The 21,444-nt window shown below is 32.3% G+C and overlaps 1 protein-coding gene across 1 annotated transcript in view; it reads right to left on the bottom strand.

The window, feature by feature from the left end:
- Positions 1-20,157, bottom strand: part of LOC147075246 (lachesin-like) — a 75,304-nt gene extending 55,147 nt beyond the window's left edge. Inside the window, exon 1 of the mRNA XM_085942902.1 lies at positions 20,062-20,157. Within this exon, the coding sequence (XP_085799028.1) occupies positions 20,062-20,157 (96 nt within the window). The remainder of the gene's footprint in view (positions 1-20,061) is intronic.
- Between the last annotated feature and the right edge of the window lie 1,287 nt (positions 20,158-21,444).

Raw genomic sequence — 21,444 nt, 5'->3', positions numbered from 1 at the left:
CGTCATTTGAAAGATTTATACTTAACTTTAAGTTTTATTTAATGTTTCTGGAGCTAAGAATAATGCAAGAAAAGCTCATAAGTGGGCCAAGGATAGAATAAACACGACCTCCAAAAACACTCATGAAATTAAACCCGTAGGAAACAATAAAATTTTAAACATTTTAAAAGTTAAGAACACTTCAATAACACATTGATAGAGATTCCACCTTTCTGGGTTGTAAAAACTGGTGAACTGCAGTAATGGATAGGCAGGCATTGTGAGTCATCCTGACGTCGACCAAGATCCATACAGAATTCTAAAACTAGTGGTGATGGTCATGAGCGGCTGGCTCCTAGGGTCAAATAGTCAATGACCTCCCAAAAATAAATATCTTACAATCTATATACATTATACAATGTCAATTATCTCCTATATATTATTATCCTACGCCTTTTTCCGTTTTGGCGAGCGATCGTAACGTGACGCACGCTAATTTGTATGTACGTGTATCTAACCACCATACACACACACGTATCTCAACTCTCACAAGCGTTTCTCGGTCAATTTCATGAACGCCAAGATTCATATTTCTTAATAATATTTCTTTCTCTCTCATTTATCATATGTGAGACGGAAAGAAAGCACAAAACACGCCTTTTTTTCATATTGTTTTATCGCTTGCATACACTAAATTTTGGTCATTGCCGAAAACGAGACAGCTATACTATTTTCAATATGTAAAATGAAACAGAATGATATAAATTTTTCCTTAAATGTTTCAAGAGTCTTGTTCTGTGGTTTCAAGGTCTCATTTGTGCGGCAAACCTTTTTATTCTTATTTGTTGTCGCTTATTATTTCAAACTGACCATTGTTCTCTGAAAATTTCATATTATTATGTTATTAATTTGTAGTTCAGTTTAAATCCAACCTTTGAGTAAAACCCATCGACTGCATTTTCTGTATTAAACCATTGTGTACAAGTTACCGATTAAAATGTAATCTGCTATATTAATCATAAAGTTACCTTCTAATGAGATCAGTGGAAATATAAAAAGTGTTTATATATAAATGATCCCGCCATTCCATAACACTAGGTATTATAACGGAGTTTTTATTAAATGTGTTTGATTATTTTAATCTTATGTTCTTAAATAGTATCAAGTACAACAGTTATTAGGTGTATAAATAGACACACAAAGTTTATTTTTTGACCTAATTTACAAAAAATTATAACGTGTTGGGTGCAATTTCGGTTAACGATGAGTTGACAACGTGAAAAATGGAATTTTTTTAAGGGTAAGTAACCTACATATAAAAATTTATAATACTTCTTCTATAATGTATAAAAAGCTAATTTGCAATACGTCTTTTAAGTATACAACGAAAAGGCAAATTAAAATAATATATTCAAAATTGACCTACCCCGTTGCCAGGCTTAAGGCCGCTATTGGTGATGGTATAGTTACCTATATGCCCATTTTTTATACCAAACGTAAAAATAAACTTTATATTATGTCAGTCCAAATTTGTATTTTTTTCAGTAAATTAATGTTAAATTTTATACCTTACGTAAAACCTATTTTTTAAACGTGAGAAGCTTTTTCATTGTCTTTTCATGTTTCCAAATCTGTGTTTTCAAAGCAGGCTCTTAAAATGTCTACTAAAAAGACAAAACGTATTCTAAAAAGTCATTCTTCGACTGATTTTGTTTTCCTCTGATTCACTCCTCTTTTTTTTCAATGCCCTGAAAACCGGTGCGTCTTTTGTTTTACACGTGCAAGACATACATTTTTCAATTTACTGTGTCAAGTAATTTAGGATATAGGATATATTCTTATATTTAACTAAAATTACATTCAATTGCAAATGAATAGTTTTAACATAGATCATATAATTATTGAGTAGGGACAATGTATTTTTGGGAACGCCTGACAATGGCTGAGCAGTTGCCACGATAGCTTACAATGTCGTGGATGACGGGTTCAATTCCCAAGTTTGGCAAAGTCAGATGTTGTTTTTTAATATGTGTTTGGGTACTGTTCGGTTATGAGGAATACAGCGGAAAACACATTTTTAAAATAGCCGATATACTGGATTATTTGTAAGGTTAACCTAACCAAACCTAACCTAACCCAACCTACCCTAACTTAAACTTACCCAAACTAACAAATAATCCAGTATATCAGGTGTTTTAAAAATGTGTTTTCAGCTGTATTCCTCATAACTGAACAGTACTTGTGTTTGGACTATAATATGAACCTAATAGGTTGGGAAACTGGCTAAGATCCGTTTCCCGTTAAACAAAAATGTTCACTCTGTGGAGGTCCATATTATGATCTTTTTAAAATCAGACATGGAAAAAACATATTTTATTGTTTTTTCCCGCATCTTATTCGCACCCTACAGTAGTGCTACAAAAGCAATCTACGTACTATATGGCATTGCCATAGTATGATGTATGGTGCTGGTAATACTGTATTGTGATCCAATGCTAAATCATGATAAATTGAATTAGTAGTAGTCTTCTTATAAGAAACTAAGAAATTAAAGCATTGATTTGATTTAACCCTAATGTAAAAACACATAAATAAACATATTCACTGACAACTTGCTTTCATTCACACAGTATGCTTTATGTATGTATGTCAATGCTCTGTAACTAAATTGTGTAAGATAAGGGTAGGGGCTAAATTCCCAAATTACGTTTAAGTATTTTTTTAATGTGAGCGCAATCATCATAAAAATCAAAAATAAAGATCAATTTATATAAAAATACCTTAATAGATATTTTTTTTATTTTTACTCAATTATTGAGTCAACGTTTACCTACCTATAAACATATTTTAAAGTTATTCAATAATTATTACATGAAAAAAAAAAAAGGTTTACAATACTCCCAAACTCTCAATTCGTCATCAATGGCATACAATTTAAATCATTTAGTGCTAACACCGCGACTGGCGCGTTTGGAGTCGTTGGCCATTAGATATAATTAATGTGTTATTTAAATGTGGTAATTAAAAGGTTTGCAGTGATTGTCTTAACAATGACAGAAACGTTAAAATAATTATTTTTAACCTATATTATGTGCATTTTGACGCTGACCAAACGGCAAACCTTTCGTAAATACTGACTGACATTTTAATTGTACACATACTTCGAAAACACCTCAGACAAATACATAAACATAATAAAAAATCTTTTAAAACAAAATATGGGAATTACTTTCACACTGTGACTTGCTTTAAAATAGAAATTCTGATTCACGAGATTTCAGAGTATAACATTCTTTACATTGAACATATATAATTATAAAACACTACAGATAAAGCACTATCCTCGACGGGACTTAAACCTGTGACCACTGGATTTACGCCCATGTGCTCTATCAACAAATCTATGGTCGCCCTATTTAATTGCAACAAAATTAACTAGTGGTTTTTACAATACTCCGTGAAGCATTTTCTAAATTTCGTTAATTTTTGGCAGTCGGGCGTTTGAAATCAAAGTACCTATTAATATTACCTTATTACTAACCGGTGTCAGGATCTCATCAAATTTTAGTTATAACGTACTTGCATTTGCTAATTATTTATTGATTTTTTTCCGTGAGCCAAATGTTCAATAAAAGAATCTTAAGTACATTCTTATACCTTGTGAGTTATTCGTTTCAATAAACCTAATAATAGTTCAAGTTAATAGTAACTGTAATTCTCAAACTAGGGTCATTGAACTAACAATTATTTTGATGTCACTTTACTGTACCCAAGTAAATTGTTTTGTATAATAAGCTTTTAAACTCACCCCTTTCATTCTCCAAAGCCTTTGGATGCGTCATTTTGGAAAGTGCTACATCACTGTTTTTGAAATAGATCAACTTGAAAGCCTTAAATTTATAGTATGGTTTGTGTAAGGTAAAAAAATGGTGGTCTATTTCAAGGAAATTTATTCCCGGCGTACTGACATATTTTTCCGTTGGCTGTAAAACAATACTTGGTTGTGGGACAAAATAATGATATACAGCCACAACTGTGAATAAGTATACTATATGAAAAGCCTGTAGCTGTTAGTATAAATTATTGATCAAATATCTATTTTTAATGTATCAAATTATTCGACCGTAATAATCAATTCCCAGGGACTCATATACCGGTAAACATCTATTTACCTGTATCAGCAGATTGATTGGCGATATTAAATACGGTATTGCAATGAAAAATTAGTCTAATATCCATTCCCATAGTATCATATTATATTATGACTGTAATAATAAATAAAATTCACAGCTACTCGTATTTAAACCGCTGACTCGTTCAATATAATTATGTACTGGAATATAATGTTTAGGTATTACTTTTGACTGTATAAATTACGAATAAAAAAAATGTCACTCGAATATACGTTGCCAGTGTGTTACCATCGCAGCCTCTATATCGCCTCGCCCAACATCTGATTGTACCGAGATGCGGACCTCGGATCCGTACCTATCATAAGTTTAGTATTGTAACATAACTGCTGTAACATACTAGTGTATCAACCGTTACGCCTAATAAAACTCGCTCCTGCACACATCTTCGACTTCTTCATCATCATCCTCAACGCCATAACCTACGACACATCGACGACTCTCAAAGTGGTAACTCACCCATCGAACCCCAAAAGCCCATCAAAATATGTATACAATAATATCTTAAGTCTTGTCAATTATTAGGAACCTTATGATAGCATCTATAACATAGTAATGTGTCTCATCGAAAATAACATTAAAAGATTAAAGAAAACGCAAATCATTTGAACTGTTATATCCAATTTAGGTAAATTTAGTATTGGTATAATAAAGCATATTTAGCGTTAAATTGACTAATAATAAATATTATGTAAATACTAGTGGCAAAGGATGGAGGTAGGCTGTTAAGATCCGACATAAATAGTGCACACTGAACTTTGTCAGTCAAACGTGTTTATTTTCTAATGGATTTAAGTTTTTTACCATTCCATTTAAGACATTTTTTTGCAACCCGGGTTTCGCTTTTCGACATCTTCAAGCCGGGGTCACAAAAAACGACTCAAATGGAATGGTACAAAACTTAAATCCATTAAAATTTAAATTCAAAATCAAATTCCATCAAGTATCTTCGGTCGATAGTATAAGTATTTGTTTTCGTTGAATTAATTGTATATTATAGATAGTGTTAGTTACTTTTTTTAAATCCACTATGCTCTGCTTAAACCAAACCATAATCGATTAAAAATATCTTTTTATCTATAAAATATCTAAAATTATATATTGTTTTAACGGCATAATTTTAGATATTTTATAAATAGATAGAGTATTTTTATTGATTATGGCTTGTTTTAGGAGGGGCTTACTGAATTTTAAAAAACTAACTAATACTATGTTAGTCTTAATTCAACGAAAACAAATATTTATAACTGAAAAAGTCTGCACTATTTTTGTTGAACTGCCCATATAGCATACCTAAACTATTGTTATTTGGTTTAGGCAGAGTTGGATTGAATTTTAAAAACTAACCAGCACCAATTGTATTCTTAGTTCAATAAAAAAATATGACTGACAAAGCTTAGTGTCCACTATTTATGACAAATCCAGCCTACCTCCACCCCTCGCTACTACTAGATAAACACCTAATATTAAAAAAATATCAGGTCGTAATATGTAAGTACCTATACAGTTTTGATACGGAAAAAAATGTTTTTAATTGTATCAAAAATTGTTCAATAATTGTTTTTAAATTACATAAAAAATTATTCAGAATAGTACCTACCTGGAAATTCAAACGCACACGCGAGGGTTTTTTTACCCCTTTATATAGAGACAAATTTAAATTATGAATCCTACTTTGCCAATGATTTATATAATAATTATGTATATTTTTTAGGATTATCCTACTTATTTTACTTATTTTAAATGAAATTAATACCCCTTTAATTAATATTCTGTATATTATTCAGTTTAAGAGAGAGAGTTTGTGAGACGCCTCCTTAGCAACCAAGATCTTAACCTAGGTCTTAGACTGCGTATGGTACGTTGTTATGTTCTCTCAATTCTTTTCTATTGTATGGAAGTATGGACGCCAAACCAAGAGATGTCACGGAGACTTGAAGCTTTCGAAATGTGGCTATATAGACGCATCCTTAAAATTTCTTGGACTGACCGGGTGATAAATGTTGAAGTTCTCAATCGAATAGGGAAGGACCGAGAAGTTCTACGTAGTATCAAAACCAGGAAACTAGAATACCTCGGCCACATTATGAGAGGACAAAAATACAACCTTGTCCATGTCCTTGTCCAACCCAACTTGTCATTCAAGGAAAGATCAATGGGAAGCGTAGCAGAGGACGGCGCCGCATTTCGTAGCTTAAGAACTTCCGTGATTGGTACGAGTGCAGCTCCACTGAACTGTTCCGGGTAGTAGACGACAAAGATAAGATTGCCTTGATGGTGGCCGACCTCCGCTAGGGGATGGCACAATAAAAAGAAGATTCAGTTTAATTCATTTAGTACATACACCGAGACTGGCGCGTTGTACTTGGCCATTGGAGATATAATTAACAAGTTATTTAAATTTGGTGTTTAAAAATTAATTAAAAGGTCAGCAGTGATTGTGTTAAAATGAAAATAATATCAATATTTTCACAATATTATTAACGTTTATTTGCTCATAATTGTGTTATATAAACATATTATTTATTATTAAGCATGTAACCTAGTTTTATATTACATTAAGGTCATAATTCCAACGTTCAAAAATCCAACAGTAAAGATGTCAACAAGCTAAAATCCCGATAAAGTTTGAAGTCGTCTATCTATCTGGCTAATGTCGCTATTACATACATAGATTTGACACTCGCGCTGACTTTTGATAATTTCTATTTTATTATACATTCTGTTTTTGCAACTCTCAGAATGATATAATTTTATTACGTATTATATTTTATTTACTCATAAATTTAACGTTATTAATTTTCTAGATACAATAATGAATTGAGTATTAATGATTACAAAAACCATTTATAGAATTAAGACTAAAAGATAACCGAAAAATAAGATTTATTTTATATACAATGTTCCTAGTATATTTTGCCAAAAAAATGATATTGCAAGTTTTTAACGAACCGTCAATTACTACATTGATAATAATTTATTATATTAACATATTATTAGCATCCGCGATAGCCGAGCGGTATCGTCTTATAAAGTCGGAAGTCTCTGATTCGAATCTCGGGTCTGAAAAATTTACTTTTTTTTAGTGTATTAAAACCCAAAGTGACTGGCTAATCATCAATATCGACAGCTTAATCTGCAAACCGGCGAACTGCATTTAGACAAATTATTCAGGAAAGCAAAAAAAACATAAATTTAACAATTCCAAAAATACACAAAAATAAGCTGCACTATGAATTAATACACTATTTTAGCTTGCCTTTTATATATAAAGGAATTTGTATAAAGAACGGAGATGCTTCATTTACAACATTATAAATTTGGCATTTTCGGTTGGCTGTTTTGTTTCATGAACAATAACGCATTTATTTATAAGTTTAGAAGATTGAAATTTTGTGTGAGTATAGAAACCATGCTTTTTAGCTGGTTTACAGATACAGCAGTCGATATTCAATTCTCGTAAAACAAAAATCTGTTAAGAACCCTCGTCATGTTCTACCTAAATCGCCATCGGCCAAAAAAAAAATATCTCATTTCTATTAAAAAAAACAATTATTATAATATTAATACTATTGACCAAAGTTAGTTGATGGAATTTTACTTCAAGTTAAGTTTTGTACTTTTCCATTTGAGTTGGAATAGTACAAATAGAAATCCATTAGAACTATTATTATAATATTATATAAGCAGCAATTTATAAATACTTTTATTATGAGAAATATAATCAATAATATATATAAATGTAACCCTTAATTGCATGGTGTTATCTTTTAGCAACAAATTGTGTTTTTCTTTTTTTTGTGTGAATGATATTGTATTTAAAAACTTGCAGTTCTCTGCAGTTAAGAAAGTGTTCTGATAAAATACACAGGTACCAGTGTTAATTTTTGTAATAATACTCTACATAGAAAAAACGATATGTAAATCAAAAGGTTGACATCATGTATTTAAAGGTTAAAAAGACATGTTAATGTCGACTCACAATGTTTTACTTGCTATGCTTAATATGCTTTTCAAAAAAACAATGTTCTTAAAACACTTATGTACAGAAACAATTAATTTTGAGAGAAAGGTCCTCCAAAAACCATTAATAGAGATGATAATAATATTATACTGAATCGAATGTATTTTACATATGGCCAACTTTTGTGATCAGGACACGTGCATCACGTAGATGACGGCGAAACCCTTAATAAAAAAGGGTTAAACATCTGAGGCTCTACAATGGACTGTCAACTTAGAATCTTAAATAAATAAATAAATCGTTTTTATACTAAGATTTCTTTTTGTATGCTTATTTGGATTAATTTTTAGCACTTATCGGCAATGGAATGACGTTAAAGCATTATGGAACACAATCATTAATAAGTATTAATTTATTAATATTTTTTACCTATTACCCATCTCTTTGTTATTGTATTGTTTATGGTTATTTGTTTATGGTCGATTAAATGTTGGCTTTATGTAAGGAAGCTTAGCCTGACATGTGGATTGGAAAATGTTAGTTTTGTGTAGTTGATCGTTTTATTTTTGTATTTTACCTACATCTATCTTTTGTTTTGTTTTTTTTCTGTCAGTCGTATCATTGGATTTTTATCGTGACAATATAATATGACAAATATATAGTATTATTATTCAACGAAAAAACACCGTTTTATCAGCACAATGCAAATGTCTCAGAAATTCTATTGATGGACTTAAGTATGATATTCTGTATTTAATATTCAAACTTTTGTTTATAGTGTACGACCTAAGAAAAGTTAGCATGTATTAATATTAATTAAAATTGGTTTGACCCAAACATACCGGCCGAGTTCATTTCGGAGGGTAAAACATTACATCACAAACAAGCAAGTTAGGCCTGTACCTACGCACATATATTATTTTCCCCATACATTGCATGCCATAAATAAGGTGCAGACAGACAATATGTGCCAGTATATTTCTCGGCGGTTTCTTAGGAAGAGCTATTAGCCCCACGAACTACCATTATTTACATCGATTGCTTCTTTTACTACCATAAACAAGGGTGCTCATTCAGTGGCGTAAATATTTTTTAAATTTATAAATATTAAGATGATATTATTTGAATATTTTTGAATCAGTAAATGAAGGGCGAAGGTGTAGATATGACATTCTGATTGTAGTAGCTTGAATGAATCAAGGACAGAATTTATTGCTGACAAATAACTAAGTACAATGGTAAAATTACAAGGCAAAGTTATGATTGAGTTTACTGGTATACTGATAAGGCTTATTATGTAAAAGGGATGAGATTACCGAACGAACTGAGATAATCCCTCATAATGACTATGACTCGCTATGTATATAAATGCATATTCTGTAAATTTCGAGAGGCATTGTTAGTATAGTTTGCATTTGGTAAATCTGCTGGCCGCTGCATTGTTGCAACTTTGAGGCATTTCGATGACCAATATAGTGTAACCGCATCAAATTATGTCACACCTGTCAAATATGCTATCTATTGTAGATGTGACGATTGTGTGATAGTCGCATGATTTGTTGATTCTTATGTTATCGAAATAACGCTGACAATGTCCGAGGTCGTTGCCCACTACAGAACTATTCTTATACTATTGAAGATATATTTAAAAACTCAGTCAAACGCATTTAAAATAGCAATTGCCTGGACATGTCGTTTCACGTGTGGACTACTGTTGGAAAAATGCCGCTATACAGATGTACCCAAAGGGTACTAAACGATCACACGAACGCCCTAAAACATCCTGGATAGGCGAACTTCTAAAATTAGATGAATGTACGTGGTGGAGAAAAACTAGGAAGCATTCACAAAAGGTTTATCGATCTCGGCTGATAAATAATAAGTAGAATGTTTTCAATCATTAAATTATTTTTTTTGTTAGGTTTGTTGGTTAGTGTCTGTAGAGGTTTACTCAACCCTACAACTTTCGCATTATAATCTATGCTCATTTATATAGCATAGATAATAATACTAACAGGAAATGACAGTCAATAAATCAGTTGCATTTCGGCCCTTCAATAGTGTAGCCCATTTACGCACGCAGCTCCGCGTAATATTTAACCTCAAATCAAATCATAATGTAAACCTTCAAACTCAACATAAAAACTAATGTGACAGTTCTGTATTAGTGCCGTGTATATCCAAACTTTTTATCTACAATATAAAAACAAGAAAATGAAACCATTGTGTATCATTCCTCGCTACCCGCATAACCATATTACGCACACTAAATGCAACCTTCCAGAACAGATAATATCGACATCGGGGCTACATCAGCATCACCGAGAAAACCCCCGATATGTCCACATTACATAATATATTTTTCAGGATTTCCCCTTAAAATTAATGATTTCCCGTTCCATATAGTACTTCCGCGTAAAGCCTTAACGAATATTATACATATCAATAACACTTATTATTATTTAATTGTATCGACAATAGTATTATTGTTAGGGTCACTGTACCATTTGACTTATAATCCGAACGCCACTGAAACAATGGCGTAATGGCTAAACCAACGCGCCGATAGATATAACAATAACCATTGGTAACAACCATTTAGGAATCATTCTGAACCCGGCGGCTTAACATTTAACCACCAAAATGTCTACATCTTACAGTTGAGAGGTTATAGTTTTATATAAACGGCTATAAATAACTAAATGTGCCAAGTACCCTCGGGGGTGTGGACACGGTAAAGCGACGCGACGGACAAAAAGCAACATAATTGTTTTGAGTTGTGATGATAAATTCTGTTATATTACCCTGTCACATTGCGTTGCCATGCTACTTTCACGCGGTGACTCATTTTAAAATAGAAATAGGTACTGATTTTAGCATTTATAAATAGATTATTTTTAAATATTCGACGAAAAATTCACATGATTTGTGAATGTAACATTTTTAATATTGAACAAACATAATTTCAAAACACCTCATATATATAGATATCTTTATTAAAAAAAAAACACGACGCCCGTCGAGACTTGAACCTGTCACTACAGGATTTTCACCAATGTGATTTACCAATTTAGCTACGGGCATTCTATCTAATATACACCCACGGTGGCAGCGCGGCTTAAGCGTTGGACTATCACGCCGTGGGTCCAAGGTTCGAATCCTGGGTCTGGCAAGTACACATATTGTCTTTCAATTTGTGTGTGAGTCAGGGTATGGACCTAATAGGTTGATCAAGTGGCTGACATCTATTTCTCGTAAAAAACGAAATCTGTTAATACAAACCTCTACTCTGTGGAGGCCCATATGATCCTAATAGGATCGGACATGGTCGGAAAAAAATTCTATCTAATTACGACAAAATTAACTTGTAGACTGTAAGAATGTATACTCGTATGATGATAATTAAGTTTTGATACGTAATTCATAATTTGAAAGATAAAACAATTAATAACAAATAATAATGATGAAACCTTATTAGACTTAATATATTATATGTTGCCAAAATAAGCATTTCCCTTTTGCCTATTGTGATAGTGTCAATCTTTTACGGTAACATAAAGTGACATCACTATATAATGAGCAGAATTTATTAGTATCGTAAAAGTAATGTTAAAACAGCGTCAAACCGGGAAAATCTAGAAGAAAATTTTTACCCATATTCGATTATATAATATATAGTACAAAAGGAAGAAGAGCGTTGCTTGGCATTTTCCTATTTTTTAAGACGTTTTATACCTATTATAACGTCACTATTTTTAATATCTAACTATAAAATTTATGAAACATATTTTTTTTTCTTTTCTTTGTGTTAACTGTCAATTCATGGTGGAACTGCTTTGTATTGTTGATTGATTTAATAAAACGCTAATATTGTTAGTACTTATTCCACTTTTATTATTTAACAAATTTGCGTTTTATTAAATTAATCAATAATTATAAAACTTAAGAAATATAAGCTTTCAAAAGCTTTAATAGTAAAATTATCTTCGTATAACGACAAAATCGCGTACAAGTTTATTCTCCAACCAGTATTATTATCGCTTCACTCTGCTATGTTCTCACTCTACAATGTATTTCTTGTATTATGTTGCGGGTTTGAATATTGGCAAAGCAATTTACAACTGAAATAACCTTTGTTTTAGATGAACATAAGGAAGGTCGTTGACTTTAAATATGTTATAATATTTCGTCTTACAAGGGTTCCTAAGGATAATAATTAATATCTAAATTTATTCAGTCGTTGTGAATACTAGCATATTTAGTTGCAATATTGAATGATGGTATACTATTTCAAAATAGTTCCCTTTTAGTCCACTGTGGTGTCCGGAATATTTCGATTTACAAATTAGCTATATTATATCATCATCATCAGCCGGGGTCATTCCACTGCTGGATGAAGGCCTCCCCAAGCTTTCTCCAACTCTCTCGGTCCTGTGTCGTTTGCTGCCACGTATTTCCGCCGAACTTTACCAGTTCGTCAATCCAGCGGCTTTTAGGGCGATCCTGTGGCCGTTTTGTGCCCCTTGGGTACCACTGGATGACGGCATTTGTCCAGCGGCCGTCCTTTCGGCGAGCAATGTGCCCCGCTCATCTCCATTTCAGCTGTTTGGCAATGTCTATTACATCGCGTACTCTTGTCTGCTTCTTAACCCATTCGTTTCTCTTACGGTCCTTTCGCGTGATGCCCAACATACACCTCTCCATTCCTCGCTGTGTGACTCTCTCTGGACATCTCTCGTGTTGAGGGTCCACGTCTCGCAGCCATACGTGAGCACGGGTAGCACACATTGGTTAAACACCCTACGCTTAAGACATAATGGTAGGTCACTCTTGACGATACTATTCAGACGTCCGAAAGCACTCTATCCCAGCTTTGTTCTTCGAGCAATTTCATCGTGCATGCTTTCGTCTATGGACACCTGCTGTCCAAGATACACGTAACTGCTGACTTGCTCGAGTTGGGTGCCAGAAATACAGATAATCGCAGGGTCCGAAAAACAGTTCCTCATCACTTTTGTCTTTGAGACATTTATCTTAAGACCGACCCTTTGACTGACATCCGCGAGTTCTTGCATTCTACCTTGGAGGTCTTTCGGGTCTTGTGAGAGTATAACAATATCATCTGCAAAGCGCAGGTGACTGAGGTGCTCCCCATTAATTGGAACACCTTTTTCCTCCCAATCAAGTTTCTTAAATAAGTCCTCAAGAGTAGCGGTGAATAGTTTAGGTGAAATGGTATCACCTTGCCGGACACCTTTGTTAATGGGGAATTTACACGACCGTTTGTGGAGTTTCACGCATGCTGTGGCATCACTGTATATACTGTTCAATATGTTTTTGTAGCGTCTGGAAATTCCTTGGTTGCTAAGGGCGTCTATAATTGAGAATTTTTTGATGGAATCAAACGCCTTTTCATAGTCTATAAAACCCGATATATTATATAAATAGGTATATTTATATACATTCGTGGCGAAGGGTGACTTTTAGAACGAGGTATGCTGTGTAGATCAGAAAAAAAGAACACACTTGTCAGGGATATTTACAAGAAATAAGAATATACTGCGATATTACTACAGATGATTAACACAATACACACTAATTCTATGACATTGAAAAATAAGTAAATTGTAAAATTCTGCTCTCTGTCTAAATTTTCTTTATATATAAAGTAGTGTATTAATTCACAATGTGTAATAATGTCTTCAAAAATTATCTCCCACTGTATCAAAAATGACTTCCAAAGTGTTCAACCAGTGTGTGCTTTCCGTAATCACTTAAATGCGAATGTAACATAGACCTTAAGTACAAAAGAGATCCAGAAACTTAGAGTAGCATAGCGTAGTATGAAGAGGTGCGTGCTGGGCATAACGCGAAAGGACAAAAGCGGAATGTTTGAATAAGAAAACAAATAAGGATTTTCGATGTAATGGAGTTCACTAAAAATCTTACTGCTGGACACATAGCTCAAAGAAGGCCCAATCGTTGGACAAATCTAGTCATCCAGAGGTAACCCAAGAGGTACAAAACGTCCGCAAGGTAGACCTAAAGGCCGCTGAATTGGTGAAATGGTTAAGTTCTGCTAAAGTACATGGCAACGCAACACACAGTACCGAGAGAAGTGGAATCAGCTAGGAGAGGCCTTCATTCAGCAGTGGATAAATTCTGGCTGATAATGATGAAGATGAATTTATAGTGCCGATTATTTGTAAAAAAAATTCTAATGTATTTATGGAATTGTTAAATTCCTTTCGATAGTTAAATTATTAAGTTTTTTTTTCTATTTTCTGAACAATTCGCCCAAATGGAGTTAGCAGGTTTGCAGATTAAGCTGTCAAATACTATATTTTTAAATCTTATTTCTTTACAGAATTGTATAAAGCAATACTTTTAAAACTTCCACTATAATAGTATAAAATAATTTAAAAATGCTTCCTTCTTCAGACTCAAAATAAACCAATAGGTATGCTTTGAAAAATGTTTTTTAATTTTATTTCTCAATATTTATTGCCGAGCAATTTGTTTCGCTGAATAGTAAAGTTATATTACGTGTTGTACCTTCTCTAGTATAGCAAACAATACTACCCCTGTGTTATATTAGACGCTGCAGGTATTTTTAAAAGAAAATATGATATTGCACACAGTTTTCAATAAATTCCTTTTCCATTTACATTGCGTAACAGAATGCAGTACAATAAGGCATATCGGTATGCACAATAACAAAAATACAGAAATGAGATGATAATCTTTAATAATGCAGAAAATGTGACTTATTTTTATTTTACCACGTTTTTATTAGCTCGTATTCTTGTTTATCCAGTACTATTTTTTTCTTGTGTGTCCAGTACAATTTATTTTCTTGTTTATCCAAGATTTTTATTGGACGATTGAAGATTTTTAACTAACTTCCCGACTAGCTAGACATTAGAATATATCAGAATACGACGACAATGCATTCTTTTAAATTTTTAGCCATTTTTAAGCAGAGTTGAATTCATTTTCAGTTACTTTTATTTTGAATGGAAAGTTATTATTGTTGGTTGCTAAGAGGGTCCTAGCAACGAAATTATTAATATTGAAATTGTTACTATGGAAATCAATATGAAATGTCAAAATGACATTTCAGTAAATATTTTATTTTATTTATTCAATATTTCTATCAAGTACAATAAAAGGTTTTTTTTAATATATAGAATTGTCATGTTTATATGATTCAACACAAAATTTAAAAACGTGGTATATAAAAAATTATCTTTTTGTTAAGTTTTATCTTGTAATTATTCTATTTATATTGCGTACTTACCGACGATGAAAATTGGGAATAGAAAACTACACAACAAAAAAGTACACACAATGAAACAGACTAAATCGTATGATTAATAAAATTGTAGTTTGATTGTTAGACATGTTAACCCATGCCTGAACCTTATAAGTGTATCATTTATAAGATGTTCATACACAATTTGAAAACACTTCTGAGAAATGTATAACTAATAGAAAAAAAAAATTTTTGAAAAAAAATATCCTGCTGAGTTTCGTATTTTTTTCAAAATAGATTTGTGTATTTTCAAATTTTGTATGTTCAATAAAACGAATGTCACATTCTTATATATTGTGAATTATTCGTTGAATAAAAAAGATAGTAATTAAAAAAAATCTTTTTAAAAAAAATACGACAGCCTACAGGTTCGAAACTGCACTCACGCGAATCGCGCGCATGTGCACTGACCTCTATGTTATAGTTATCATATTATATCCTAATCGCGATAAATTTTAACTTATCGTTCTTACAATACTCTCTAAAGCGCTTTCTAAATTGCGTTACTTATTGGCAATATTCTTTTGTATTTTAAATCAAAGTATTAACCTTAATTACTAACTGATGTCTGAATTGCTTCAAGATGTCTGTTATAACGTAATTGAAATTGCTAATAATTTAATTATTTAAAAGTTAATTTTGTAAATTGATACTTTTATCTTATTAACAATAATTACGATGCACGCCTACTGAATGTATTTTATAAACTTTGAAAGCTTCATCGATATTGGTTTAGTAGTTTTTAAATTATTACCAAACAAACGTATATACAGACGGATACTTCATTTTTATGGAAAGAGATAATTCACTTAGATCTGAGTTGTTTATTCTTTTTTGGTTTGAGTAATATAGTACATGTAGGTATATCAAACATAAAACATGTCGAATTTTGACCGGAATCCAATGATACAGGTTTGCGTCCTGCTGCAACCCCAATATTTAACAAAAAAAATAGTTTTCTAATGGATATAATATTTTTGGGGTGTGAAATTCTGAAGTGTCATATCCTGACGCCAGCTAGGAATCAGAGTAAGTATGCACCCATTATTGGTACTTGATTCAAATCTCAAAAAAAAAGACGCCGATACTAAGCAATTAAAAAAAACACTTAATCTGTGCAGTGTTACACCCCCGAATGGTCCCCATTTGGGGATGTCTCCTCTGGGGGTCTAAAGAAACCTAAACCATTATTAAACTGACGTTTAGCAATGGTTGATTACGAAAAAAATAAATAAATACTCAGTAAAGGTAAACTCACACTGACAACGAACTCTCTTTACACTAGCCTATATAATAAATCAATACAATAAAGTAGGTAAAGACTCCGTTACCTACCTATCAAGTCAAAGGTTTCAAAAAATATAATAAACAAATAAAAAGTGGGTACCATGTAAGAGTATTACTAAAGACTGATATCTCATTAGTTAACCCCATTAATTATTTTTCTTAGAATTGACGATTTACACCTTTTGAGTGTAGTATTTTTATTATTCATAAAGAATCTATTATTAAGTTTTGACGATTTATGAAAATATCCTATCGAGTGCATTGTTATTAATTAGGTTTTTTACTGACACTTCAACTATTCATAATTTGTTTATTGTATTTTTTGTTACATTTGATTTGATAGGTAGGTAATGGAGTTTTCGCCTACTTTATTGTATTGATTTATTATATAAGCTAGAGTAAAGAGAGTTTGTTGTCAGTGTGTGTTTACCTTTGGTGAGTGTACACGGCACCTGAAGATGCCGAAAGGTGAAACCCGGGTCGCAAAAAACGACTTGAATGGAATAGTACAGAGCTTGAATCCATTAGAATTTATATTTATAATCGATCAAGTACCTTCAGTCGATAGTATTAAGATTATAAATATGATTAAGTATGTAAATCAAAGGATTGCAATCATGTATTTCAGGTTTAATATATGAAAATGTATTTTAATAATATATGTAGTTTGTTATGCTGTCGCATGATTTTAATTTAAATGATGGTTAATAAATTAACCGTTTTAATTTATTATAATTATATAAACTAATACCGCCTCACGACATGAGGTCACAAAATAACCTTGAAACAGGTTTAATAGATTTTACCACGCATTAAATTTGATTAATTACCCTAATATGAAACCTGCGCAAAATGTCAAATGAAAGCATCAAAATACGTACAATAAACTTCAAGTGATACGAGTCTAGAAATTATTAAAAGGCACCTACGCCAGCTAGGTATTAATTAAAAAAAAGAAAACTCCATACACCTCCAGTACATAATGAAAGAGAATTTTTTTGCGGTGGACCGTAAATTCTAAAGAAAACAATGGAAACTGATTAATGGGAAATTTAATACGGCCACTAGAAGGGCGATTAAAACGCTCGGTGAATAAAATACAGAATTCGTAAATTGAACAAGTCATATTTAAGGATAATAAACTACTAGAAGTTTCGCAGAGTGTTATTGGATTCTCGTAGTCTAATTCAGTATATGCGGAGTACAAGTTATGATTATAGAACTTCTGATAAAAATTTTATTACCGCTATTAGTAAGTTCAATTCGGTTGGAAAGTATACGTCAATTCTTTACGACTTAGCTCACCGATAAAGTTATGATCGTTAACGTAGGTCTATGTATTATTACACAAAAAATGATAACACTTACTAGAACTAGCTACGTGAGATTTATTTTAATAATAATTGACGCATTGCTTTGATACACATTCTGAATAAAATCCGATACAATTTGAGAGTCTACCTGTTCATCGATGTTAAAGACATTTTTTGTATCATGATTCGTAGTGTTGATTTTCTTTAATGCAGATAACGCAATCTACTTATTAGTTTATTTAAAAGAGGTTCTTGCAACATCTCAAACTATTCTTACAATTATTATTCAGTTATACTAAAACCTATTACGTCGGTTTATAATTTTGTGGATCGCAGATTTTAATCCCGGGTCTGGAAATACACATAGTATCTGTTTGAAGTCAGGATATGAACCTGATAAGTTGAGCAAGTAGCTAACATCCATTTGTCGTACATAAAAAACAATGTTCTGTTAATACAAACCTCCACTCTTTGGAGGCCTATAAAATGATCTTATTAGGATCGGACATGGTAAAAAAATCAACTATGCATATGGTTTATAATTAGTTGGTTTTATCTTTGCATTTGACCCTAACTAAAAAGATTATAATAAAACACTGTAAAATTGTGTTTCTATCATAATATACTAATTATACCTATTTACTAATCAGTAAAATCATAGCAGTGAATTGATTTTGATTTTTTTCTCATAACGTACGATTTAATGACTTTGAATAGGTTGAGCACCACTCTGTGGAGGCCTATATGATCTTCTTAGGATCGGACATGGTAAAAATAAGTATTGCCGTCATTTTAAATCTTGATGTTAATATACAATATCATAAATAATTTTTAAAAAAGAGTTTTATTATATCTATCAAACGGAGATTTTGATATTTTGACCAGATTCAAATGAAACATTTCCGTAGGCACCATATTATTGGACTGGTATTTCTACATAGTGTAATTTTCACAACAATATTACCTAAAGATTCGATTTTTTTCTTTGTGACAAGCTACTAGCTAAGCGCTTAGTATTACTCACACAACGGGATTTTTTTATGACGTCATTATAGGGTTTCATTACATGTCCAATGCTTCAAAGTAAGCTTGAATTATCTGGAAATTTCGTTATTGTTTATACACTAATTATTACATTTTGTGGTGAAAAATTCTGGTAGTTAAATATTTTTCAACCCTTAATTGAAGCATGACGCATTTAATGTAGGTACATATTACTTTTCTAATCATATTTAATGTTTAATAAAATTATAAATTAACGGTGGCACTTATGAATAAAAACTATAAATATTTTGTCAGCACACTCTAGACATGTTTTTATATAATAAAATTTCATTCACACAAAAAAATATAAAAAATCATACAATTTACAAGGCAACACTATGCAATTATTAAGAGTTAAGTTGAGTAAGGTTAGGTTAGGTTAGAAGTCCCGCATACTATCTCGCCGAACTAAAATCACTCTTTACAAGACACTTGTAAAGCCAGCGCTCACCTCGCACCGGAAACCTGGACATTAACTCTGCAAAATGAACGAGCCCTGAATATTTTTGAAAGAAAAATTCTCCGCCGTATATATGGACCGATCAGGGACGGCACCAATGGGAGGAGAAGATATAATGCTGAGCTCTACGGGCTCTACTCTAATTAAGATTGGGAGACTGCGATGGCTAGGTCATGTGCACCGTATGAATGACAATGAACCGGCAAAGAGAGTGATGTCCAGCAATCCAATATGGCGTAGAAGAAGAGGCAGGCCAAAGATTCGCTGGTTGGATGGACTGGCGTATTCTGGGGGTACCGAATTGGAAAGCTGCCACACTGGATAGGTACAGGTGGAGGGAGCTGTTGGAGGAGGCCAAGACCCACACCGGGTTGTTGCGCTCCTGATGATGATGATGATTATGATGAAGTTGAGTTAGACGTTAAATGTCAAATAATGTATAGTAATTAAGTAATGAGTCGTCGCTATTCTTAAAATATAATATGACATTATATTGATATAATTCTTACCACTCCATCTCCAACATTATGGACCGCACAAGGCAGCAATGAAGTGGAACCGGTTTGCGATGTAACAAGCGTCCCGTTGTCTGTCCCGAAATGCATGTGCATAAAATCTGCACTTGCATCTGAGTCGATCCCATTTAGGACAGATTCTAAATTGTTTGTAGATGCATCCTGTTGTACTAAGCTGTGTGCCGCGGAGTCCTTTAGAGGAGGATCTGTAAAGAAAAAAAATAATAAATTATAAATATTATAAAAGAACATTATTTATTATGATGAGAACATACTGGAAAACTGGTAAAAGGACTAGTAGTTTACATCACAATTATATGGTTTGAAATGTCAAACTCATGCAAGCCAGGTCAAACGGAATCGCTTATCTGAAGACGTTGGAGAATATCCATCGACAAAACTTGGATGTATTTTTGAAGTTATACTTCTTTTGGGGCGTTTGGTAGAGAGTGAAATTGAGAGCTACGCGCGCACACGAAAGTGCGCGACAGTATGAAGTTAGCTGCGAATCAGTCAACTGTATACAAACGCAAGTTTGATAGTAGAATTGTTCCGTTGCCTAGGCGAAGTTATTATTGTCGGCCATTTGCAATTCATTACGTAAACAAACGATTAAACGTCAGAGTGATAGTTGTTACTTAAAAAATAAAAACACCGAGAAATAATTATATAATTTAGTAATATAAGTTAAAGTATATAGAAACAAACCAACATCCTATAAGCGGCCCTTTTCTTGAGTGTATAATTTAATAATATAATTAAGAGCTAGTCAAAGAATCTAGGATATCACGAGTTTTGTTTTTGTTTTTTTTTTACGCCAAGAAGTATGACTTCTGACGCGCATACATAAATACACATACCGATTTTTTTAACCTTGTAATATACTTAACTGAGAATATTATTTCTGTTTATGGAGATAATATACCCGTCTAACCTTGTCCGTTTATTTATCAAAATATACATGTATCTACGCCTATTCACTTGGTGCAATTTTTTTTCCATAAAACTAAATCATAATGACGTGTTAAAAACCACGTCATGCTTTGCCATTCTAAGTGTTCCATTGAAAATAATATATACTAGATTTTCCTTCTTGGAATTTGGTCAGCTAAAATTCGCGTGGAGTAAGAATTGTTACCATGTTAGATCTAATTAAATGTGTGCATACAGATACATTTAAAATAAACAAATAATCAATAGTGGTATACTACAATTCTGCCAATTTTAGATGAAGACTTTGAGAGCCAGTTTTGATATAATCCCTGAAAGAGGTTCAATTTAGTGGATGTTACCAGGTATTGGCCTTATCAATTGCCGGCAATACTTTTAAATCTGTGGATTCATTTGTTTATTAAACGTCCCTTGTCACTAATAATA

Source organism: Rhyacophila brunnea, unplaced genomic scaffold, assembly GCF_057557595.1.
Source record: "Rhyacophila brunnea isolate RB1 unplaced genomic scaffold, BYU_Rbru_1.0 scaffold_15, whole genome shotgun sequence".
In the NCBI taxonomy this organism is placed as follows: domain Eukaryota; kingdom Metazoa; phylum Arthropoda; class Insecta; order Trichoptera; family Rhyacophilidae; genus Rhyacophila; species Rhyacophila brunnea.
The sequence above is the reverse complement of the archived record's forward strand: the minus strand, read 5'-3'. Positions and strand labels throughout refer to the sequence as shown.